The sequence below is a fragment of the Oncorhynchus clarkii genome, chromosome 12 (genome assembly GCF_045791955.1).
Source record: "Oncorhynchus clarkii lewisi isolate Uvic-CL-2024 chromosome 12, UVic_Ocla_1.0, whole genome shotgun sequence".
Lineage (NCBI taxonomy): Eukaryota > Metazoa > Chordata > Actinopteri > Salmoniformes > Salmonidae > Oncorhynchus > Oncorhynchus clarkii.
This window is the reverse complement of record NC_092158.1, coordinates 65,143,257-65,170,075: the sequence shown is the minus strand read 5'-3', so window position 1 is coordinate 65,170,075 and position 26,819 is coordinate 65,143,257. Positions and strand designations below refer to the sequence as shown.

At 41.5% G+C, this 26,819-nt stretch overlaps 1 protein-coding gene and 1 pseudogene across 1 annotated transcript; both read left to right on the top strand.

Moving 5' to 3' along the window:
- Window positions 1–2,833: 2,833 nt before the first annotated feature.
- Window positions 2,834–19,588, top strand: LOC139421050 (adenylosuccinate lyase-like). The gene is made up of 11 exons (XM_071171544.1): window positions 2,834–3,122; window positions 6,006–6,209; window positions 6,344–6,388; window positions 6,572–6,651; window positions 9,947–10,165; window positions 10,312–10,402; window positions 10,550–10,619; window positions 10,985–11,223; window positions 15,450–15,539; window positions 15,724–15,900; window positions 16,164–19,588. The coding sequence occupies exons 1-11, from the start codon at window positions 2,988–2,990 to the stop codon at window positions 16,248–16,250; spliced, it is 1,437 nt and encodes a 478-aa protein (XP_071027645.1). The 5' UTR covers window positions 2,834–2,987; the 3' UTR covers window positions 16,251–19,588.
- Window positions 19,589–20,335: 747 nt separating this feature from the next.
- On the top strand, window positions 20,336–26,055 carry LOC139422505 (modulator of macroautophagy TMEM150B-like; annotated as a pseudogene).
- Window positions 26,056–26,819: the final 764 nt, after the last annotated feature.

Below are 26,819 nucleotides of genomic sequence, written 5' to 3'. Positions count from 1 at the left end.
CGGTTGTCACTTTGTATTTTTGAAGTGTTCAGTTTCTTATTAAAAAGATGAACACTAACCACGCTGCGCTTTGGTCCTCTCCTTCTTCCACCACGACAACCCTTACAGTCATGTCAGCAGCAGGCGCTCAGCTCGTGCACAGGCAGCAGCAGGCCAGCAGCAATTTCAGCAAATTGCAAATCATTGTTGGCTGACTGCAGCAGCAGTAGTATGCGTTTGATGAGACAAACCCAATGAATATAGTTGGTGACAAATGTTTGATCTTGAACAGAACTTACAACATCAATCAACATGTCTCAATCAAAATTGTATTGCCAGAAGTACAGAAAAGAGTGAGTCTGTACCTGAATTTAAAGGGTGGCTGATGCCAGTAATTGGGGATGATTGTCAGGCATACTGTGTGTACTGCAAATCAGATATGCTTGCAAAAATGTATGACATCAAAAAACATTGTGCTACAGCAAAGCATATAAATAAATCAAAACTGTACAACCCCACAACTCAGGCTACATTACCACAGTTGGTTAAAAAAGTGGATAACTGCAAAAGCGCAGAAGCTACTATGTCAATGGCCACTGCAGAGCATTGTTCGCTGCTAGCATGTAACCCTTTAGGTATGGCTTGCAAAGCTGCCTTTTCAGATTCTGCGGCAGCAACAAACTTCCAAATGCACCGCACCAAGTGCACAGGAATGATTAGGGGAGTACTGGCTCCTTATTTTCTCAGAAGGGTAACATCAGATGTGGGGGATGAGGAGTTCAGTCTCCTTTTGGATGAGTCCACTGATGTCAGTGTCTCGAAATACCTGGGTGTGGTGATTCGGTATTTCAGTGCTAAAAAAAGAACCTGTCGTGTCCACATTTCTCGGGCTGGTTGAATTGGAGGGGTGGGGGTGGGGGGGTGATGCCAGATCAATAGCAAAGGCGGTAGTTGAGTTTCTTGAGAAGTGTAACCTTAAAAAAGAGAATCTTCAGTGTATTGGCACTGATAATGCGTCCGTGATGACTGGGGTGCACATGATTTTAAAGGAAGAATGTGCATTGCCCAATTTGGTACTCTCCCGCTGTGTGTGCCAGTCTTTACAATTGGCTGTCTGTGAAGCATCCCAAGAAACCATCCCTAGGAGTGTTGAGTACTCAATCTTAAACTGGTTTTCGATTTCCCCAAAACGGCGCGAGGCGTACAAAGCAGTACAAAGCAGTGTATGCCACCATTAATTGTGGCCAGAAACCCCTGCAGATCACCAAAGTGTGTGCCACACGTTGGCTATCGATTGAGCCTGCGGTAACTTGTATATTGAGCCAGTGGGAAGAACTGAATCTCCCCTTTGAGTTGACCAAGGCCAGAGAGCGTTGCTACATGGTGGATGTGCTACACGCCATATACATGGACAAGACCAACTATGTCTACCTGACATTCTTGAAATCAATCCTGTCTGACGTACAAGTTGCAGTGAAGTCATTTGAGGGAGAGCAAACAGATCCTGTCAAGCTTTTGGACAATCTGGTACACCTCTTAACATCAATTTGCAGCAAAGTAGTCAACACTATGGCAAAAATGTATATCCTGAAGGATGCCATTGATGGACATCTCAGTCCATCACCATACCTTCGGTACCTTTTCGAGAGCACGGTGTACCAGAGGACAAAAAGGTCATTCGGAGACAGTGCATCAACTACATTGTTGCTTTAAGCAAGGAGCTCCAAGCAAGGCTCCCAGACAACCTTGAAACCTTGCGAAACATGGCCTTGTTCAGTGTTAAGGAAATGCTAAAGCTCAATAAAGGCACCACTGAAATGATTAAAGTAGCTGAGCTACTGGGATACCAGCCCCAAACAATTGATACATTTGTTCCCCAATGAAGAAATTCCATCTGTTTAGGTGGGACTCAACTGAAAACATAGTCGAGTTTTGGAGAGAAGTCAATAACTACACGGACTCTTCCGGGTCAAATTCATTTGAAGAACTGTGCAAAGCTGCACTCACTGCCCTCTCCTTGCCACACTCAAACGGGGAGGTTGAACGGCTGTTCAGCCAAATGAGTGTGGTCAAGTCAATGTTATAAGAAATAGAATGTCATTGCACACTGTCAACTCCATACTCCTGGTGCGGTATGGACTGAAGCTGGCTGGTGATGCCTGTTACCAGCATAAACTACCAAGTGAAGTTCTGCAGCAGTTTGGCACCACAGCAGCATACAGCTTTAAGGCCACTCCATCCTCTACTGCTGGTTCCAGCTCCGTGACAATGAAGATGAAGAGGATTTCCTTGCCAACCTATGATTCATCATATTTACAGTACGTATGCAAGGAGTGGACTTTCTGGAACTGGCGGAGACACACAGCTGATGGTGGCAGTGTGTACTGCAGTGTGTGTGAAAACAGTGGCAATATCTGGAGGAAACCATTGAGCAGCTAGCCAGCCAAGCAGCACAACAACCTGGAGAGCTGGAGAGAGACGCCTAGCGCATACATCCTTATTTGAGTTAAGTTGCTTGTTCAATAAGATAGCATATATACCTTGTTATTAGCCTGTACCTATAATTGTTGAGCAGTTAGGTAGAATGTTAACTAACTACCAATACACTGCTTAAAACTATAATTGTTCAGAATGTGTAGGCTTAGTAGTTAAAAATAAATAAATAAAATAATTCAATGTGTTGTGTTTCAAAATAAAAATGTGAGCATATAAAATGTGTTGTGTTTATATTACTTTTACAAATAAAAATATATGGTAATAAACAAAGAAATCTTTACTAACAAATGTCAATCATATTTTTTGCCGAGATGGCCAGTCAATTTCAGTAACTTTGTTGCGTATTCTACGTAATGACACAGTTTTACGTTATTACGTAATGACATCATCACGCAATGACATCACAACGTAATTGAGCAACTTTTAGCAACAAATTGACCTGCCTCTAGCAATTTCCCCTGAAATTTTGTTGGCAGCACTGCACGCATGCTGGTGATAAGCGAGTTTTAGTTATGGACGAGTTTAGTAAGTATCGTTCGCCGCTGGTGTCTCGATATGCCAGCAAGGAAATGGCCTACAACTTCAGTGACAGGAAGAAATTCACAACGTGGAGAAAACTGTGGATCTACCTGGCCAAAGCGGAAAAGGTGTTAGGTATTTTATAGTAACTTAGCTAGCCATCATGGATGAACATGTAAATGTTATGCAGGCCCTCGTCTGTATTTCAGTAACTAACGTTAGCTAGCTATTGTTTTCCAAATATATTTTGCAAGTCTATTGTAAAAGTTGCGACCTTGAGAGACTTCAAGTTCCCTGCTCTAAATATCGGGACCTTACAGTAAATGAACAGGTTCAGAATGTTTGCCTTCCCAAGAGAGAAGATGCGAACCATAGTAGGCAGCAGCTAAACAAGCTAGTTTTGCTAGTAGGATGCAGTGTCTTGTGATAGTCATTGCATAGTTGTGTACTGTTGGGGGTACTCGAGGACCAGGATTGGTTAACACTGGACTAGTGTAACTTACTTTACCAACTTTAAATCAACCCTGTAGTAGTCCATCAGATTTAACGTTATCCCCTTCAATGAATCTAGCCTCTAACTTAATGTCTGGGTTCCATATATTTTTCAGCCTCGTGACCACACTGCAAATTCCAATATTTCACTGCTGTTGGGCTAAACTATTTGGAAACTGGATATATGTCTAGCTAGTCCACATGATGAGTAAAAGTGCAGACTTTGAAACCTAAATAAGTGTTGCAAAGCTAAAACTTATAAGAGAAAAACACTAGGCAATTTTTTAATCTAACCTTTTTTTACTTGGTAAGTCAATTAAATACAAATTCTTATTTACAATGACGGCCAAACCCGGAGGACGGTAGGCCAATTGTGCTCCACCCTATAGGACTCCCAATCACGGCCTGGATGTGAGCAATTTTTTTTTTGATTAGCTTAAAGACAAGAATTACTTCCACAACCCTTCTAATTTACAGGGGCGCTGTGTGTGTAATTAACGTTACTATCAGACCCTCTGTCAAATGCATCAGCTCATCTGTTCTGTTAGTGGAGGGGAAATGGACTACACAAAGGTAAGGATAAAGGCAGGGATAGCCAGAAATGACAAAATACAGATACATTGATCGTTATATTTTGTATCAAAATAAACTACAAAATATGTGTGCAAATAAACACTACATGGCCAAAAGTATGTGGATACTCCTTCTGATTAGTGGATTCGCTATTTCAGCCACACACGTTTCTGACAGGTGTATAAAATCGAGCACACAGGTCGGCAATCTCCATAGACAAACATTGGCAGTAGACTGGCCCATACTGTAGAGTTCATGGTCTTTCAACTTCATAGGATGCCACCTTTCCAACCAGTCGGATTGTAAAATTTCTGCCCTGGTCAAGTGTTTTTGGTTACTATATAATTCTGTATGTGTTATTGCATCGTTTTGATGTCTTCACTCTTATTCTACAGTGTAGAAAATACTAAAAGGTAAGAAAAACCCTTGAATGAGTAGGTGTCAACTTTTTGACTGGTATTGTACATTTATATTTAATTCATTTAGCGGATGCTTTTATCACACCATAGTGCTATCAGACTTCTGATTCCAATGTAGGGTGAAAGGGGAGCCACAAAATTTGAACCACTACACAAAATTATATAGTAAAATATTTTGCTTTTTGAAAATACAAAGTACATTGGAGTTTAGTTCAGCCCAGTGTAATTCAAAATATGTGTTTTTAATACATAACATAAATTAGGCAGGTAGCCTGGTGGTTAGAGCATTGGGCCAGTATTGAATCCCTAAGCTGACAAGGTTAAAATCTGTCGTTCTGCCCCTGAGCAAGGCAGTTAACCCACTGTTCCCCGAGCGCCATGGATGTTGATTTAAGGCAGCCCCCCCGACCCTCTATGATTCAGAGGTGTTGGGTTAAATATGGAAGACACATTTCAGTTGGACGACTGAATAGGTATTCCCCTTTCCCTAAATACTGGTCATCTCTGCTTATGGAGCCTTTTAGCAGCTCAGCTGACACACACGCATGCACAGGGCCATAGGGGTGTTGGAAATCTCTCTTCTCACACTCGTTAGTAGCTACTTTAAACTTGTGCCCTTATGAAAAGGAATGTACGTAGTGTTCCCATACAAAACGTTGTTTAGTCAGATGTTAAGTAGCAAGTTGGGCTACAGTGTCTTTCTGTTGGGGTGGGGTTGTAAAATAGTGTAATAATGTGGGGTTGTTCTAAAATAGCCAGGCCAAAATGTCAGGGTAATAAGACACCCCCTGAGAGTTCACCTCTTTACTCTCTTCACTCCCTTCTCCTTGGCCATAAGTAACCCTTCTATGTTTGCAGATATGTAAGTTGTTTACAATATGGTGGAAACTCCACCATTACACTGCCTATAGCTTACCTATCCAGAGCCAAGTAAACAACATTGTTACTTACGGTTAAGGGGAGGGGTAGGGAGGGAGTTGAGACACTGCCCAGTAATGTCACTCGCTATTCTCATAAACACAGGGCCAACCTCCTGATATCCTACTCAAACACCACATTCTATTTTTCAATGGTTGTAAATAGACCTACCGTGATGATTGTGCTTGAATAGTTTTCCTAAGTACTGTGTGAGATATGGAACAAAACAACAACGCATCTAGCTATCTGTTTGAAAGTGATTGGAAAATGTTGACCCACTTTCTGAACCGTTCCACCTCACGTCCCATTGACCCAATTGGCTTACTTTTTATTACATAGGAGCCTACAATGTGCAACTACTACAAGCTGCAATGTTGCAACGATGTTTCGGCTTAATAAAATCCAGGGAACACTTGATAAAGTAGCTAGTGCTTACTCTGGGATATGCATCCAGTGTATCAGCTACAATGACAGGCTGCAGTGCTTTCCCTACACCCCTAGAGTACCATCTCTAACTGTCTCTGCTTCTCTTGCCCCCTCCCTCGCTGACCTCCAGGATCTTTGTCTGCTCCTTCTAACTCTCTCCTCTTCTTATCCTCCCTTCTCCAGGCTCTTGGCCTGCTCGTCACCGACGCCCAGGTGACCGAGATGGAAAGCCACGCTGAGGACATCGACTTTGCCATGGCGGCGGAGGAGGAGAGCAAGCTGAGGCACGATGTCATGGCCCACGTCCACACTTTCGCCCACTGCTGCCCCACCGCTGCTCCCATCATCCACCTGGGCGCCACTTCCTGTTACGTGGGAGACAACACGGTAAGAGAAGCCCGACAACCACGTTATTTTAGGATGAGTGTGCTTAATGGTCATGTTTGTTTCTCATGGGTGTATATATACGACTGAGATTTTTATTAATATTGACTGATATACCTGCTTTTTTTTTCTCCCAGGATTTGATCCTGCTTCGTGACGGTTTTGACATTCTCCTGCCGAAGGTAAATTAGTTGTTTTAGACCAGGAAGGATTAATACTACTACCCCCAGGGCAGCACTAGATACTGATAGTATAGTGTAAAGTTATGTGCAACTTTGTTGAAAATGTCTGCGAAAGTCGAACAAGGATGATCCTATATATCCTCATCACTTCCGTAAACTAAAAACAGTATTCTTTCTCTATAGTTGGCCAGAGTGATCGACAGACTGTCAAACTTTGCTGAAAAATACGCTGGTCTCCCCACCCTGGGTTTCACACATTACCAGTAAGTATGAACACCCCAGGAGGTTCGAACGTCTTTATTAGTCCATGAGCATGACCCTCAAATTTGGGCTGTCGGGCTCACTTGGGCCGACGATGTCTCAGTGATTTTCTTCAAGGTTTGTGTCTCTAGAGTTGGAAAATGTGTGATAGCAGTGCAGCAATGGTAGCGTTCTCTGTGTTATCACTCTTGATTTCATCCCTCCATCCCATTTATTTTCCCCATAGGGATTTTACCCTATGACAAACAATGTCAGTTTTGAACAATGTATTGTTCACGTATAGCCTTTAATCCTATATCATTGGAAAGCTTAGCTTCATAGCTATCCACCAGACATATTTTTGGAATGTTCAGGTCAACCTGAACCTTTGACCCCTAGGGTACATATAATATTTTATCTGTGTAAATCACTTCAAGGAAACCCTGATGCATTTTAATCTTTGTTTGACAAGTGGTTCTGAAAGGAAGTTGAAGCCACATAATTCCATGTAGTGGGGCAGATATGTTTTTGGATTGTAACTTTGATGGAGGCACCACATTTCACACACACTGCTAGAACAGGCCCTTTAAAAAATATTTGTAAATACAGGGCCATCACAGGATTTGCGTATTAACTCCACAGAAACCTTTTTCCTATATGGCCGCCAAGTAACTCAATAGGGTCTTATTGTGTCAACTTCACACGATCATACCTGTATGAATGTAACTGTAGCGTGCCCAATAATATCATAACATGCTCATAGTCATGTAGAATACACAACCAAATGAGCCGGCTGTGCAGATATAAAGATTATTCACAGAACTGTAAGAATGTGCCTACAAATCTGTCTGAATTGCTTATTTCTGAAGATGTCATGATCAATAACTGCAATGTTTTCTCTTCAAACATGTCAAATGGATATGTACAAGTGAATAGTCATGGATGTGAGCTGATTAACATTCTATACAATGTTATCCTATTAACTGTTGGGAGTACCCTTTCAGAACCACTTGTCCAACAAAGATACAAATGTATCAGGGTGTCCTTTTAAAGCAATTTATACAGGTAATTATGATATGTACCCTAGAAGTCAAAGGTCAAGGTTATGTTGACCTGAAAATCCCAAAATGTTTTGACTGATTGGTATCTGTGAATCTAAGCTTTCCAGTGATATATAATTCAAGGGTATACGTGAGCATATAACTTGTTGCATACTGACACATTTCTTACTCTAGTGACTATAGACTTTCAAGGTAATCACTGAGACATCGTCAGCCCGACCAATCCCCCCCCCTGGCTCATGGACTATATGTGCCATTGTGGATACAGGTGAAGTCTGAAGTTTACATACACTTAGGTTGGAGTCATTAACTCATTTTTCAACCAATCCACAAATTTCTTGTTAACAAACTATAGTTTTGGCAAGTCGATTAGGACATCTACATTGTGCATGACACAAGTAATTTTTCAAACAGTTGTTTACAGACAGATTATTTCACTTATAATTCACTGTATCACTATTCCAGTGGGTCAGAAGTTTACATACGCTAAGTTGACTGTGCCTTTTTAAACAGCTTGGAAAATTCCATAAAATTATGGCTTTAGAAGCTTCTGATAGGCCAATTGATATAATTTGAGTCAATTGGAGGTGTACCTGTGGATGTATTTCAAGGCCTACCTTCAAACTCAGTGCCTCCTTGCTTGACATCATGGGAAAATCAAAATAAATCAGCCAAGGCCTCAGAAAAAAAAATGGTAGACCTCCACAAGTCTGGTTCATCCTTGGGAGCAACTTCCAAACGCCTGAAGGTACCACGTTCATCTGCACAAACAATAGTACGCAAGTGTAAACACCATGGGACCACGTAGCCGTCATACCTCTCAGGAAGGATATGCGTTCTTCAAGAGATGAAAGTGCAAATCAATCCCAGAACAACAGCAAAGGACCTTGTGAAGATGCTGGAGGAAACCGGTACAAAAGTATCTATATCCAGAGTAAAAGAACAGGGGTGGCAACATCATGTTTTGGCGGTGCTTTGCTGGAAGAGGGACTGGTGCACTTCACAAAATAGATGGCATCTTCAAGGAAAATTAAGGAAAATTACGTGGATATATTGAAGCAACATCTCAAGACCTCGGTCAGGAAGTTAAAGCTTGGTTGCAAATGGGTCTTCCAAATGGACAATGACCCCAAGCATACTTGTGGCAAAATGGCTTAAGGACAAGAAAGTCAAGGTATTGGAGTGGCCATCACAAAGCTCTGATCTCAATCCTATAGAAAAGTTGTGGGTAGAACTGAAAAAGTGTGTGCAAGCAAGGAGGCCTACAAACCTGACTCAGGTACACCAGCTCTGTCAGGGGGAATGGGCCAAAATTCACCCAACGTATTGTGGGATGCTTGTGGAAGGCTACCCAAAACATTTGACCCAAGTTAAACAATTTAAAGGCAATGCTATCAAATTTGAATTGATTATATGTAAACTTCTGACCCACTGGGAATGTGATGAAAGAAATAAAATATTAAATAAATAATTCTCTCTACTATTTCTCTGACATTTCACATTAAAATAAAGTGGGGATCCTAACTGACCTAAGACAGGGAATTTTTACTAGGATTACATTTGAGGAATTGTGAAACTGAGTTTAAACTTCCGACTTCAACTGTATATCCCATTTGTCTGTGAACACTCATGTTCCTGTTGGCAGTTGATGTTATTCTTCAATAACACAAACCGCAAAGCAAATCGGGGGGAGAAAAATGTATTCATTTGAAAAGGAGAAATCATAGCTGTTATGCTGGGTGGTAATGTTCATTCCCCCTGTCCTCAACTTTTCTCCACAGAACAAAGGAACACAATGCCATTTATACCCCCCTCCCCACCCTAGCCTGGGGTTGACCAATCAGAAGTCCTTGCAGTACAACTGGGCCAATGGCCAAATAACAAGTATCCTGCTCCAGTCTCAATGTACAGATCAATGAAAACGTGGCACACGTAGCTCCTGAGTCTGACATTTCCAAAGATTCTGAACAGCTGTTGAACTGAAGACCAATTATTTGACAATTCCCTATTGACCATTGGTACTCTATTTACTTTTTAGTTCTCCTGTCCTCTCATCCTCTACGTTGTGTATCTTCAAAATATTCTTATATTCCTCTAGGATTAAAGCGATGTATTGTGCACTTTAATCTCTGGCCTATTTCTGTCTTCATCTTTCTGTTTTTATTTGAATCTTTTTATTATTTTTTTCATTTTATTTGAACTTTTCTTCTCACCTTTCTGTATTTTTTTCTTCTCCACCTCTCTCTCGCTCTACCAGGCCGGCCCAGTTGACCACAGTGGGTAAGAGAGCATGTCTGTGGCTCCAGGACTTGGCCATGGACATGCGGAACCTTCAGCGTGCCCGCGAAGACCTGCGTTTCCGGGGGGTGAAGGGTACTACGGGCACCCAGGCCAGCTTTCTGCAGCTCTTCCAGGGGGACCATGATAAGGTGGAGGATCTGGACAGAATGGTCACAGAGATGGCAGGCTTCAAAAAGTGAGTTTAATTTATACTTTTGTCAACAGTCTCTTGAGTTTCCTATCTACCACAAGTTTTGTAATTTGAGGCTAGTAAAAACAGATCCCTCAACTTTTTTTATTTTTAGGTTTATGTTCTCTAATCCTGTTCATTTTTCCTCCCAGGGCCTACATGGTGACCGGACAGACGTACAGTCGTAAGGTGGACATTGACTCCCTCTCTCACCTGGCCAGCATGGGAGCCACCATCCACAAGGTCGAGATGAGATTTTACTTTAGTGGAAATGTTTGTCATCCTTACAGCCCTAAGTCACAAGTCTATATACGGAGAAACAATGCCTCCTGGTGGTCTTTAACAGTAGTTGAATGACCCACAGGTAATAAATTATACTCTCCTCCTCAGATCTGCACTGACATCCGCCTGCTGGCTAACCTTAAAGAGATTGAGGAGCCTTTTGAGAAGGAGCAGATCGGTGAGTTATAAGAAGGAAATGTATCGAACTTCCTACCCAGGTATAGGGGAATCTAATCCCGAAACTAGGGTGACTCTCGATTCCTCTCTCCTTGCATCTTTCTCAAAGCGGATTGGAGCAAAAGATCAGAAGATCCTTTACCTCTGATCTTCTGCTCCAATGTGCTTTGACAAGGAGCTGTAGAGGAAGGATGTGAGGAATCAATAATATACAATTGAGTTTCAGCCCTAGATTTCACTTTGATTAAGGCACCAACCAGTAAATCATCCTGATGACTCAGAGTAAACAGCTAGTTTAAGTTATTTCCTAAATGCCAACCCATTGTTACTTGTCTGGGTCCCACTGACAAGTCTCTCCCCCACCAGGCTCCAGTGCCATGGCCTACAAGAGGAACCCAATGCGTTGTGAGCGTTGCTGTAGTCTGGCCCGCCACCTGATAGCGCTGCTTGCTGATCCCCTCCAGACCGCCTCTGTCCAGTGGCTGGAAAGAACACTAGATGACAGTGCCAACAGGAGAATCTCCCTCCCGGAGTCTTTCCTTACTGCTGACATCATCCTCAGCACCCTGCAGAACATCACTGAAGGTCTGGTGGTCTACCCCAAGGTAGAGTCATTGAGGTTTTTTAGATAATTAGATGTAGTAAGCTTCTCCAGACAGAAATTAAGGATAAAAACACAATAAACCGGAATGTTTTTTTTTTTTTACCATTGTCCTCAAGGTATTATCACCAGCGTTTTAAACCTTGTCATTTCATGAGTCCACAACTGCATATCTGCACACAGAGGAACAACATTCAACTCACACTGTCTTGCAGGTCATCAGACTGTTAAACAGCCATCACTAACACAGAGGCTGCTGCCTACATACAGACATGGGCTACTTTTTTGATCACTAGTTTTTTACCATTGTCCTCAAGGTATTATCACCAGCGTTTTAAACCTTGGGGAATGGTTAGATATTGCTGCACTGTCGGCACTAGAAGCACAAGCTTTTCGCTACACTCACATTAACATTTGCTAACTGTGTGTATGTGACCAATAAAATGTGATTTGATGTTATGTGGGGGTGTAACGGTGCACATTCGTATCCGTACCATTCGGTACGGGGACCTCTGTTTGGTCAGCACTTTGAGTGAATATAGCACACACACACACACAGTTGAAGTCAAAGGTTTACATGCACTAAGTTGACTGTGTCTTTAAACAGCTTGGAAAATTCCAGAAAATAATGTCATGGCTTTAGAAGCTTCTGATAGTCCAATTGACATATGAGTCAATTGGAGGTGTACCTGTGGATGTATTTCAAGGCCTACCATCAAACTCTGTGCCTCTTTTGCTTGACATCATGGGAAAATCTAAAGGAAATCAGCCAAGAAAAATGTGTAAACCTCCACAAGTCTGGTTCATCCTTGGGAACCATTTCCAAATGCCTGAAGGTACCACGTGTCATATTGTTTGTACAGATGAACAAGTATAAACACCATGGGACCAGGCAGCTGTCATACCGCTCAGGAAGGAGACGTACTTTGGTGCAAAAAGTGCAAATCAGTCCCAGAACAACAGCAAAGGACCTTGTGAAGATGCTGGAGGAAACAGGTACAGAAGTATCTATATCCACAGTAAAACGTGTCCTATATCGACATAACCTGAAAGGCCGCTCAGCAAGGAAGAAGCCACTGCTCCATAACCGCCATAAAAAAATCCAGACTATGGTTTGCAACTGCACATGGGGACAAAGATTGTACTTTTTGGAGGAATGTCCTCTGGTCTGATGAAACAAAAAAATAACCCTTTGATAATGACCATTATGTTTGGAGGAAAAAAGGGGAGGCTTGCAAGCCAATGAACACCATCCCAACCGTGAAGCATGGGGGTGGCAGTATCATGTTGTGGGTGTGCTTTGCTGCAGGAGGGACTGGTACACTTCACAAAATAGATGGCATCATGAGGGGGGGAAATTGTGTGGATAAATTGAAGCAACATCTCAAGACATCAGGAAGTTAAAGCTTGGTTGCAAATGGGTCTTCCAAATGGACAATGACCACAAGCATACTTCCAAAGTTGTGGAAGGTATTGGAGTGACCATCACAAAGCCCCGACCTCAATCCTATAGAAAATTTGTGGGCAGAAGTGAAAAAACGTGTGTGAGCCAGGAGACCTACAAACCTGGGTACACCAGCTCTGTCAGGAGGAATGAGCCAAAATTCACCCCATTTATTGTGGGATGCTTGTGGAAGGCTACCTGAAATCTTTGACCCAAGTTAAACAATTTAAAGGCAATACACTTAATTGGTATTTGGTAGCATGTAAACTTCTGACCCACTGGGAATGTGAAAGAAATAAAAGCTGAAGTAAATCGTTCTCTACTATTTTTCTGACTTCACAATAACGTGGTGATCCTAACTGCCCTAAGACAGGGAATTTTTACTAGGATTAAATGTCAGGAATTGTGAAACTGATTTTATATGTATTTGGCTAAGGTGTATGTAAACTTCCGACTTCAACTGTGTGTGTGTATATATCTATCTCAGAATGGGATGATCCTCCATTTTGTTTAAATCTCCAGTTAGGGAACATTTTGGCTTCCTCGTAGAAGCAAAAATGTATTGAACTTATTAGAGCATTAATTTGCCCAAGATAAGACGTGAAAAAAATGCACAAGTCATTAGTGTATTCCTTCAACTTTCTGAAGAGGCAATTGTGCGGGATGCCCCTGTCTGTGTATAGCTGTACACGATGATGCTAAGGACAGCTGTCTTCTGGTAGAGGGAAAGTCTTTCCCCAAAACCTTCTCAATGAAATGTTAACTACAAAGTAAAGTATTCAGACCCTTTGACTTTTTCCACATTTTGTTACGTTACAGCCTAAATCAATTTTAGAATAAATAAAAATGTACACACAATACTCCATAATGACAAAGCGAAAACACGTTACAAAATAAAACACCTTATTTACACAAGTATTCAGACCCTTTGCTATGAGACTCGTAATTGAACTCTGGTGCATCATATTTCCATTCATCATCCTTGAGATGTTGCTACAACTTGATTGGGGTCTATCTGTGGTAAATTTAAATTGATTGGACATGATTTGGAAAGGCACACACCTGTCAATACAAGGTCCCATAGTTGACAGTGCATGTCAGAGAGAACCAAGCCATGAGTTTGAAGGAATTGTCCGTAGAGCCCCGAGACAGGATTGTGTCGAGGCACAGATCTGGGGAAGGGTACCAAAACATTTCTGCAGCACTGAAGATCTCCAAGAACACAGTGGTCTCCATTCTTAAATTTTAAGAAATTTGGAACCACCAATACTCTTCCTAGAGCTGGCTGCCTGGCCAAACTGAGAATTTGGGAGAGAAGGGCCTTGGTCATGAAGGTGACCAAGAACCCGATGGTCACTCTGACAGATCTCTAGAGTTCCTCTGTGGAGATGGGAGAACCTTCCAGAAGGACAACCATCTCTGCAGCACTCCAACAATCAGGCCTTTATGGTACAGTGGCCAGACGGAAGCCACTCCTCATTAAAAGGCACATGACAGCCCGCTTGGAGTTTGCCAAAAGGCACCTAAAGACTTTCAGACCGTGAGAAATAAGATTCTCTGGTCTGATGAAACTAAGATTGAACTTTTTGGCCAGAATGACAAATGTCACTTTTGGAGGAAACCTGGAACCATCCCTACAGTGAACCATGGTGGTGGCAGCATCATGCTGTTGGGGTGTTTTTCAGCGGCAGGGACTGGGAGACTAGTCAGGATCGAGCAAAAGTAACGAAGCAAAGTACAGTGCGATCCTTGATGAAAGCCTGCTCCGGAGCTCAGACTGGGGCGAAGATTCACATTCCAACAGGGCAACGACCCTAAGCACACAGCCAAGACAACACAGGAGTGGCTTTGGGAGTCTCTGAATGTCCTTGAGGGGCCCAGCCAGAGCCTGAACTTAAACCTGATCGATCATCTCTGGAGAGACTCTCCCCATCCAACCTGACAGAGCTTGAGATGATCTGCAGAAAAGAATGGGAGAAACTCCCCAAATACAGGTATGCCAAGCTTGTAGCGTCATACCCAAGAAGGCTTGAGGCTTTAATCGCTGCCAAAGGTGCTTCAACAAAAGTACTGAGTAAAGTGTTTGAATACTTATATTAATTGAATGTTTCATTTAAAAAATATACATGTATAAAAATTAGCTTAGCTTTTTTGCTTTGTCATTATGGGGTATTGTGTGTAGATTGATGGGGGGAAAAATGTAATCAATTTTACAATAAGGCTGTAACCTAACAAAATGTGCAAAATACTTTCCGAAGTCACTGTTTACCTGGCAGAATGATCTCATGATTATTTGCATCAATCCAGTGGTGTTTTGATCAGCAAACTCTGCAATCATGTGTGCTACAGAAACACTGTTAACCAAGCAAGGCTCTTGCTGGTGTGCACCTAAATGAAAGGTTATCTTCACCCAAAAATGAAATGTATTTGTTTTTTTGCCAGACCTAAAATGTCTGGTGCATTGTTTTGTTTTTCTTTTAGTGTTTTTTAGTGGAAATCAGAAACCTGGAAAAACAAAAACATTTTCATTGGGCCCGACATTATATGGCTCATGATCTGTTCCTGGGTTAGTTTGACATATTTTGCCAAAACTAAAATTAACTACAGTAACTGTTGCCTTTTTAAAAATGTCCTGCTCTACCGAAACTGAACCGTGACCCCAAAACCGCAATACGTACCGAACCCTGGGTTTGGTGAACCGTTACACTCCTAATGTAATGTATCCCTTTCTCATCATTTTCATCTTTCCCCCTCGCTTTCTCTCATCCTCTCTCGCGCTCTCTCAGGTGATAGAGAGACACATCCGTCATGAGCTTCCCTTCATGGCTACAGAGAACATCATCATGGCTATGGTGAAGGCTGGAGGCAACAGACAGGTACACACCCTTCTAGCGAAAGAGATGTCTGGTGTATGAGTCAACCTTTTTTTAAAGGTATCTGTAACCAACAGATGCTTATCTATATTCCCAGTCAAAACCTTTGAAATGGTTGCATGTTGCGTATTTATATTTTTGTGTAATCACACAGTAACAGTTTCTCTTGCCTGTGTTCTTGCTCCAGGACTGCCATGAGAAGATCCGTGTGTTGTCCCAGCAGGCTGCAAACGTAGTGAAACAGGAGGGGGGGGACAATGACCTCTTGGCCAGGGTCCAGGCTGACCCCTACTTCGCCCCTATCCTGGGCCATCTTGACAACATCCTGGACCCCAAGACCTTCATCGGCCGCGCCCCCCAACAGGTGCTATACAGAACACCCCACTACCCGTTATCTTTGTTTTTCACAACTTGGCCTCAGAGTATTGTAAAATCTTTAGTTTAACCTTTAGTTAAACAGAAAATAATCTCCAGCACACTTGGTACAGATTTCATGGTGGCAAAATATCCATTCAATCTGAGCATCAATATCACCAGTGTGCTCTTTGGTATTTAGTAGAGTATACAGATTTTCTCTATGCGCTTATAGTTGACGCACCCTAACTCATCATTCTGTCTCCCTCTCAGGTGGCAAGGTTTCTCTCTGAGGAGGTACGTCCTCTGCTGGAACCTTACAAGGCCGAGATTGACGTCAAATTTGAGCTGGAGCTCTAAAACAGGGGACACTGACCTAAAAAACGACTAACACTGACAATTCTGAAATTATTATATTATTTTGCAGGTCAGGAGTGGCCTTTTCACTAAAACACATACTCTTACACACCAAAATAAACCGCATGACTGACTAATTGCATGCTGTATTGTAAGACAATTAAAGACTGAAATCAAAAGTCGGTGAGTTTGTAATGATGTAATGCTTAACTAGCAGGGTTACAACGTATACATACAGTTGAAGTCGGAAGTTTACATACACCTTAGCCAAATACATTCAACTCAGTTTTTCACAATTACTGACATTTAATCCTAGTAAAAATTCCCTGTCTTAGGTCAGTTAGGATCACCACTTTATTTTAAGAATGTGACATGTCAGAATAACAGCAGAGAGAATGATTTATTTCAGCTTTTATTTCTTTCATCACATTCCCAGGAGCTCAGAAGTGTACATACACTCAATTTGTATTTGGTAGCATTGACTTTAAATTGTTTAATTTGGGTAAAACGCTTCAGGTAGCCTTTCACAAGCTTCCCACAATAAGTTGGGTGAATTGTGGCCCTTTCCTCCTGACAGAGCTGGTGTAACTGAGTCAGGTTTGTAGGCCTCCTTGCTCGCACAAGCTTTTTCAGTTATGCCCACAAAAATATCCTTTGGATTGAGGTCGGGGCTTTGTGATGGCCACTCCAATACCTTGACTTTCTTGTCCTTTTTGCCACAATTTTGGAAGTATGCTTGGGGTCATTGTCCATTTGTAAGACCATTTGCGACCAAGCTTTAACTTCCTGACTGATATATCCACATTATTTTCCTCCTCGTGATGCCATCTATTTTGTGAAGGGCACCAGTCCCTCCTGCAGCAAAGTACCCCCACAACATGATTCTGCCACCCCCGTGCTTCACGGTTGGGATGGTGTTCTTCATCTTGCAAGCCTCCCCCTTTTTCCTTCAAACATAACGATGGATATTATGGCCAAACAGTTCTATTTTTGTTTCATCAGACCAGAGGACATTTCTCCAGAAAGTACGATCTTTGTCCCCATGTGCAGTGGTAAACCGTAGTTAGGCTTTTTTTATGGGGGTTTTGGAGCAGTGGCTTCTTCCTTGCTGAGCGGCCTTTCAGGTTTATGTCGATATAGGGCTCGTTTTACTGTGGAAATAGATACTTTTGTACCTGTTTCCTCCAGCATCTTTGCAAGGTCCTTTGCTGCTGTTCTGGGATTACTTTTCACACCAAAGTACATTCATCTCTAGGAGACATAACGCGTCTCCTTCCTGAGCGTATGACAGCTGCATGGTCCCATGGTGTTCATACTTGCGTACTATTGTTTGTACAGATGAATGTGGTACCTTCATGCGTTTGGAAATTGCTCCCAAGGATGAACCAGACTTGTGGAGGTCTACAATTTTTTTCTTGGCTGATTTATTTTGATTTTCCCATGATGTCAAGCAAAAAGGCAGAGTTTGAAGGTAGGCCTTGAAATACATCCACGGGTACACCTCCAGTTAACACAAATGATGTCAATTAGCCTCTATTTCTGGAATTTTCCAAGCTGTTTTAAAGGCACAGTCAACTTAGTATGTAAACTTCTGACCCACTGGAATTGTGATACAGTGAAATAATCTGTCTAACAATTGTTGGAAAAATAACTTGTCATGCACAAAGTAGATGGCCTAACGAGAAATGTGTGGAATGGTTGAAAAACGAGTTCATGGCTCCAACCTAAGTGTATGTAAACTTCAACTGTGTGAAATCTGAAATTTCAGGGCCTATGTCTGAATTCCATACTGTTCCAACACTACATTTTCCTAAATGAATGTATTATTCACCAAGTAAAACATCAACATGGTGTTTAATTAAATAACTTGTTAGCTATTTGAGGCACCATAAACCTATTGAGACTAAAGGACCCAGCTTCCACTTCAAATGGATTGGGTCAAAGGTCCTTTGTCCAACCAATCTTTATTACCAAGAGCGTCGTCATAGGAAGCTGATGATATTGGTGCAGTGGAACCATTATTACACTCATTTATTACTTTGTATTTAACTTATCTAATGCTCAACAGTAGACGCCCTGTTACAGCTTTCAGTCTAGAGAGAAAGAAGAGTATATCAAGTCCTTCTGATAGATTTTTGGTTTCACTATGTGGATGTACAATAATTTATGGTAATGTGGTTGTGTGTGTGTGTGAGTGAGAGAGCGAGGTGTGCAGAGGAAGCCCACAGCTTGTACAGTATGTTACTGGGAGGAACGAGTGCAAATAGTTGTGAATCAGGACATTGTTGGCTAGACTGTTACCGTAATGTCTTGCAGAGCAAACCCCTTTCAAAAATGTACTTTCAAAAAATGAATGCTTCTAAGTAGAATAGTTACACAATCTAATAATATATTTTTTTGTATATAGTGCTTTTCATTACAAAGAGAATTTCAAATATGCTTTGAAAACAATCATCCATTCCGTGTTCTGGCAGTGGCAAGTGCTGGTGTTCCACAGCTGACCGGGTGTTGAGGCAGTTCAGAAAGGCAGTGGCAGTGGAAGGAGTGTTGCTGGTACAGGAAGGGAGAAGTGTCAATCAGATACTGTAGATGGGGCCCGGAGCTCAGGTACCTTTGCTGTATCCTCCACAATGTGTTTTAAAAAAAAATCTAGGATATACACTTAACATACATGAATAGAAATAATCCCATTAAGTACAGTATTAACAAGGAAATTCACGTATGTGTCTAAGTTCCCCAGTTCCGCTCACAATGGGCATGATCCGATGCTCAGACATGAACTATGTCCTTACCTGTTTCCTCATGGTGATACGTGGCAACTTTATTTTTGAATGAATCAAATTATAACACTGTCATGGTCTAAATCGCTATCGGATCACATCTTCACACTTCAATCAATACTGTCATCCTCATACCAATCTTCGTTATCACCATTATAATAATATAAAATATCTAAGCCCCGCGGCGTATTATTTCTTAATCCAGCCCCTGACCCAATGTAATAATTGTACCATACAACCCTCTCTCTGGTAAAGCGAGTGAGAAACAACTTTCTTCTGGTGTTATTACGGTATATTTGACAGTGACGGCCAAGGGGGAGAGGCATTTCCTCTATTGAGGAGAAAGTCAAGAGGTTGGGTCAGCTTTACCTCCCATCTACATACAAGAAAACTGTGACTTTAAACCACTTTTTACTTAACTTCTCTTTCTCTGACAGTTAAATATGATTTTATTCTAGGTTACTATGTCATAGAGCTTGCAGGAAAGGCATTTCACTCTACTTGTGCATGTGACATTAACTTGAAATATGAAACTTGTCAATATATCTTATTTTGTGTAAATAGTGTCTTTGACATTATTGCTCTTTCTGTATCTTGCTTTCCTCTCTTTCCTTTTAAGTAACGACTTTTTTGGGTGTCATTTGATGAGGTTTTAACAGTCTGGAAGAGCAAGGAGCTTATTTAAACTAGACAGTTATTTTTCTGTGCTTCCATTCTCTTCCTATCACTCAAAATGATTTCTCAATTGAGTAAGCCTGTAGCTTCAAACGTTCCTTTTCACCTCATCAGCTTTGTTCCTGTAAGATGTGTACGAACAGATAATCAACAGATACTTCTCTTTACCGGACCAGGGCTCAAATACTATTTCAGTTATTTCAATTACGTTCACATCCATTTCAAATGAAGTTTTCAGATGTTTTTATTATTATTTGAAAGTAGTCGAATATTGGAATGTATTTGGAAGTATACTTGGAAAGTATTGACATATATTTGAAAATATTCAAATACAACTAAATACTCCGATGCATTTGAAATAATGAATTTGAAAAATATTTTCAAAGTATCTTTTTTTATATGAAATGATTTGACAATAAATTCAAATACTTCCAATAGAAGTAGTTGACTTTGGTCACGTTATTTAAAAGTACTCAAATACACAGAAAATGTGTATTTCATAATTTGTTATTTAAATACTTTGTTTATTTAAACTCGGGGAAGGATTCTACATGGCATTGAAAGCAACTACTGTACACAACTACTGTACACAGGAGTAATTGTGTCTGTCCCAGGTGACCTAAGTGGACCATTATGTGGCTCTGGGCACTGCTTCCGATCTGCTTGGCGGTGTTTGGCACTGTGGGCATATGGGTTGTGTAAGTATTTATCTGACGTCCGTGTGTGCTCTCCTCTTCAGCCACTTCTTTATTAGCAATAGGCAGAAGAATACTGTGGTCACTTATGCTACAATGATATGGCAATGATGATGATGGAGAAAATGTTCATGTTTACTTACTTTCAGTACAAGTAACAAAAATAGAGCACTTGTGCTCTGAGTCACCCTCCACAGGGTTTTGTCTGGAAGATATACAGCGCCTTTGAAAAGTATTCAGACCCCTTGACTTTTTTCCACATTTTGTTATGTTACAGCCTTATTTTAGAATTGAATAAATAAATGTTTTTTAAAAACTTAGCAATCTACTCACAATCCCCCGTAATGACAAAGTGAAAACAGGTTTTTAGAAATGTTTGCAAATGTATTAAAAATAAAAAACAGAAATACCTTATTTACATAAGTTTTCAGACCCTTTGCTATGACACTCGAAGTGGAGGTCAGGTGCATCCTGTTTCCATTGATCATCCATGAGATGTTTCTACAACATGATTGGAGTTCACCTGTGGTAAATTCAATTGATTGGACGTGATTTGGAAAGGCACACACCTGACGATATAAGGTCCCACAGTTGACAGTGCATGTAAGAGCAAAAACCAAGCCAAGAGGTCAAAGGAATTGTCCGTAGAGCCCCGAGACAGGATTGTGTCAAGGCACAGATCTAGGGAAGAGTACCAAAATATTTCTGTAGCACTGAAGGTCCCCAGGAACACAGTGGTTTGGAAACACCAAGACCTTTCCTAGAGCTGGCCATCCGGACAAACTGAGCAATCGGGGGAGAAGAGCCTTGGTCAGGGAGGTGACCAAGAACCCGATGGTCACTCTGACAGATCTGTGGAGATGGGAGAACCTTCCAGAAGGACAACCATCTCTGCAGCACTCCACCAATCAGGCCTTTATGGTAGAGTGGCCTGATGGAAGCCACTCCTCAGTAAAAGGCACATGACAGCCCACTTGGAGATGGCCAAAAGGCACTTAGACTTTCAGACCAAGAGAAATAAGATTCTCCTACGGTGAACCATGGTGGTGGCAGCATCATTCTGTTTGGATGTTTTTCAGCGGAAGGGACTGTGAGACTAGTCAGGATCAAGCGAAAGATGAACAGAGCAAAGTACAGAGAGATCCTTGATGAAAACCTGCTCCAGAGTGTTCAGGACCTCAGACTGGGGGTGAAGGCTCACCTTCCAACAGGACAACAACTCTAAGCACACAGCCAAGACAACACAGGAGTGGCTTTGGGACAAGTCTGGGACAAGCTTGTAGTGTCATACCCAAGAAGACTTGAGGCTGTAATCGTTGCCAAAGGTGCTTCAAAAAAGTACTGAGTAAAGGGTCTGAATACTTAAGTGAATTTGTATTATTTATTTTTGATAAATTAGCAAAAATATCTAAAATCCTATTTTTGCTTTGTCATTCTGGGGTATTGCGTGTTGATAGATGATGGAAACAAACAAATTAATATATTTTAGAATAAGGCTGTAACTTAACAAAATGTGGAAAAAGTGAAAGGGTCTGAATACTTGTCGAAGGCACTGTATGTTGTAATGGGAGGTATTAAAATACTAACTGCAGTTCTTGTTCTCGCCAGGTTTGGTATCGCTGTTTCGAATGAGACTGTTAACATCACAGACAGATTCCCCTACATCAGGTAGGAGTCACACTGGTCTTGCAATCAAGTCAATGTCTCACAGTACTCTATAAATATTCTCAATGGCATGGATCAAAATGAAAAGTGAATCATTGAGGAATCAACACTATATCACTTTAATATTAAAGTTATAACATTATTCAAATTGTATTTGTCGCACGGTATACATCGTCCAATTAAAATCATGCTTGTAGGTTCCTTCTCGACAATGCAACAACAATAAGAAATAAGAAAATATAAGAATACGAACATAACGCAAATGGCAGAAAATAAAATAAACATTTTAGCATACACAGAACGACCTCACTTTGTCAGGGCATGGACTTTACAATGTCAAGTTGGCTGGATGTGTTTTGGGGGACCATTATTGATACACAGGAAACTGTTGAGCGTGAAAAACCCAGCAGCATTGTACTTCTTTACACACTCAAATTGATGAGCCTGGTAACTACTATCATACCCCGTTCAAAGGCACTTCAATTTTTTTGTCTTGCCCATTGGCACACATACACAATCCATGTCTCAAGGCTTACAAATCCATCTTTAACCTGTCTCCTCCCCTTCATCTACACTGATTGAAGGGGATTTAACAGGTGACATCAATAAGGGTTCATAGGTTTCACCTGGTCAGTTTATGTCGTGGAAAGAGCAGGTGTTCTTAAGGTTTTGTACACTCAGTGTAAGTATAATACAGGAAAGCACAATTTATTGTCCAATATTTACACGTGTATTGGAGAGGGGTGCACGTGTATAAATTGAGCAGTATAATACGAGTCTGGTAGCAGCAGTTGTGATGTGTGTGTAATGAATGAATTTATGTGTGTGGGTGTGTGTGTATAATGAATGTATGAGTGTGTGTGTGCGTGAGTGCACGTGTGCTAAGTTGTGGAGAATCAGAGCAGGTGGTCAGTTCAAGTGTTCAGCAGTGAGCTCTGATTCTCCACACACTAGCACACATGCACTCACTCACAGACATACACAGTCCCAGGCCCAGATGCAACCGGTCAGGACGTGCAGCGGTACTATTTGGAGAGGACCCGGGGAGACATGCCGATAGCTAGCATGGTGTATTAAAGTTCACCCAAATTACAAAATGACATTGGTTTCCTTACCCTGTAAGCAGTCTATGGACAAGGTATGACTCCAAAGTGGCGCAGCTCAGTGCAAGAGGCGTCACTGCAGTCCCTGGTTCTAATCCAGGCTGCATCACATCCGGCCGTGATTGGGAGTCCCATTGGGTGGCGCACAATTGGCCGAGTGTCGTCCGGGGTAGGCCGTCATTGTAAAAAAGAATTTGTTCTTAACTGACTCGCCTAGTTTTAAAAAAGGTTACATTTAAAAAATGACAGCAATCCATGCTTTGGTTGTGTTTACCGGTCTGCAAGTCAATATTAGCTTCTTTGCGCTTCATGTCCAAATCATCTATAAGCAACTTCATTGAGTTACACACTCATTTTGTTTAGATACTTTAGGATAATTTGAAGCAAAAACTAAGATACATTTTTTTACATAAAGTATGAGAGGGAAACAATAAGGTGTGTATTGTGAAATCAACGAATACACATTTTGAGGTTCCTACGTCTGATATGATTTGTTTATAATCGTAGAGAATTCAAATGTGAATATTTTTGTTCCGTAGTGAATGTGGCACCTATAATCCTTAGAGCTGCATCTTTGCTCAGATCTGCAACGTCTGTGCTGTCCTGGGTAAGTGGGGCAAAATAGTATTTAGTCAGCCACCAATTGTGCAAGTTCTCCAACTTAAAAAGATGAGAGAGGCCTGTAATTTTCATCATAGGTACAATTAAACTATGACAGACAAAATGAGAAACAAAATTCCAGAAAATCACATTGTAGGATTTTTAATGAATTTATTTGCAAATTATGGTGGAAAATAAGTATTTGGTCAATAACAAAAGTTTATCTCAATACTTTGTTATATACCCTTTGTTGGCAATGACAGAGGTCAAACGTTTTCTGTAAGTCTTCACAAGGTTTTCACACACTGTTGCTGGTATTTTGGCCCATTCCTCCATGCAGATCTCCACTAGAGCAGTGGTGTTTTGGAGCTGTTGCTGGGCAACACGGACTTTCAACTCCCTCCAAAGATTTTCTATGGGGTTGAGATCTGGAGACTGGCTAGGCCACTCCAGGACCTTGAAATGCTTCTTACGAAGCCACTCCTTCGTTGCCTGGGCGGTGTGTTTGGGATCATTGTCATGCTGAAAGACCCAGCCACGTTTCATCTTCAATGCCCTTGCTGATGGAAGGAGGTTTTCACTCAAAATCTCACGATACATGGCCCCATTCATTCTTTCCTTTACACGGATCAGTCGTCCTAGTCCCTTTGCAGAAAACAGACCCAAAGCATGATGTTTCCACCCCCATGCTTCGCAGTAGGTATGGTGTTCTTTGGATGCAACTCAGCATTCTTTGTCCTCCAGACACGATGAGTTGAGTTTTTACCAAAAAGTTATATTTTGGTTTCATCTGACCATATGACATTCTCCCAATCTTCTTCTGGATCATCCAAATGCTCTCTAGCAAACTTCAGACGGGCCTGGTCATGTACTGGCTTAAGCAGGGGTACATGTCTGGCACTGCAGGATTTGAGTCCCTGGCAGCGTAGTGTGTTACTGATGGTAGGCTTTGTTACTTTGGTCCCAGCTCTCTGCAGGTCATTCACTAGGTCCCCCATGTGGTTCTGGGATTTTTGCTCACCGTTCTTGTGATCAATTGATTTTGACCCCACGGGGTGAAATCTAGCGTGGAGCCCCAGATCGAGGGAGATTATCAGTGGTCTTGTATGTCTTCCATTTCCTAATAATTGCTCCCACAGTTGATTTCTTCAAACCAAGCTGCTTACCTATTGCAGATGCAGTCTTCCCAGCCTGGTGCAGGTCTACAATTTTGTTTCTGGTGTCCTTTGACAGCTCTTTGGTCTTGGCCATAGTGGAGTTTGGAGTGTGACTGTTTGAGGTTGTGGACAGGTGTCTTTTATACTGATAACAAGTTCAAACAGGTGCCATTAATACAGGTAACGAGTGGAGGACAGAGGATCCTCTTAAAGAAGAAGTTACAGGTCTGTGAGAGCCAGTAATATTGAAAATTACAGGCCTCTCTCATCTTTTTAAGTTGGAGAACTTGCACAATTGGTGATTGACAATACTTTTTGCCCCACTGTATATACATACACACAAACAAACAAAAATACCCCCTTCTCTCTCTGTGTGTCAGCCCTGTGGGTTGTGGTGATCCGGTTTCAGCAGGTCAGGGACTATGGTCAGAACAGCAAGGTGAACATTGCCAGTATTGTACTGGGCTTCATCTCCTGTGTGGGCATCTCCATCATCGGAAACTTCCAGGTATCGTTTAGAATCTCGCTTCAGTGTAAACTATTGTGATAAAGGGCAGGTGTGGCTCTGCTACAAAGCCCACCCCTTTAAAGACCACCACTGGGTTGGACCTCTTCGAGCTACCTTCTGTAGCATCTGCAGCATCCTGGTCATCACCAGTATCCTTACAGACCATACCGCTGGGGGCGAGAGAATGTCTCTTCATGTAGGAAGATGAAACACATCTATTACTCACTGTTGATGCATGCTTAACAGTGTTTATGCAAAATATAGCAACTTGAATACCAGTGAAAATATGACACATAAACAATGGACTGTAGTATATATTCCCTGACCAGACTGGCAGTACAGTGGTACACTACACTTAGCTGGGAATGAGACGGTATACAAACTGTATAGTTTCGACATTGACAGGTCATCTGCTTGTGTTGTTGCTCCTTGCCTGGCCTTTCCCTCCCCAGTGGCTATACTTCATAATACCAGCTACAAATCTGGAACGGCCGTTTGTGAGTGGGCCTTGGTCATGTCCTTCTTTGTCCTTTTTGGCCTCTTTGGGTCCGAGTTCCGTCACATCGACTTCCACCAGCTCACCGTGCAGAAACAAGGTCTGAAGACCAACGGAGTCGTTTCATAGTAAAGCCAATGAGACCGTGACCGTGACCTGTTCATTGCTTAGTATCTAAAAACAAACACACACACATACACGCTGGGTTATTTTGACTCAGCTAGTTGTGTGAATACCCAAACATGGGTTAATTGAACCATCATTAGTTCTTTTTTTACCATCAGTTGGTTTGACCCAGCAGCTGTTTAAAAAAAAATGTAATCCATAGGTTATTTTCATGAGGCATGGCCTATTGGGGGCGTGGCTTTCAAATAATGGTTTTTGGCCACCTGTAAGAGTAAAGGTCATTCCTGTTAATCATGTTAAGTTTGTACACTGCAAATTTCAATTTTCTTTGAATTTCTTTGCACATTACATATTTGAATATAACATTTATAACATTATTATATACATATCCCAACATTGAGATATCCCATATTTTAGCATAAGCTCTTGGGGAACTCACATACTTGTGTAAGCATCATTAAAGCTACAAAGGTGTCTGTGTTTAACCTTAACATGTGATAACAATACAACAGAACACATGAACCAGAATGACATTTACTTTCACGGGTGGCCAAAAATAAAAAAAAGCCACGCCCCTACAAAGCCATGACTCCAGTCTTCTGAGCTGACCCGCTGGGTCATATCTCAATAACCCAGCAGTTAAAAAAAAAAAAAACAACTAAGTGGCCCAATGCCTGCAACCCAGCAGTTGGGTCGAACAACCCAGCATTTTGTTGTACACGCACAAACAACTTTTGTATTACTGTTATTTATTTACTTATTGAATA

Coding starts and splice junctions, on each gene's coding strand:
- LOC139421050 (XM_071171544.1), top strand. CDS start 2,988: ATGGACGAGTTTAGTAAGTATCGTTCGCCGCTGGTGTCTCGATATGCC. Junction 10,166..10,311: donor GAGATGGCAGGCTTCAAAAA/GTGAGTTTAATT, acceptor TTTTCCTCCCAG/GGCCTACATGGTGACCGGAC. Junction 15,901..16,163: donor TCGGCCGCGCCCCCCAACAG/GTGCTATACAGA, acceptor TCTCCCTCTCAG/GTGGCAAGGTTTCTCTCTGA.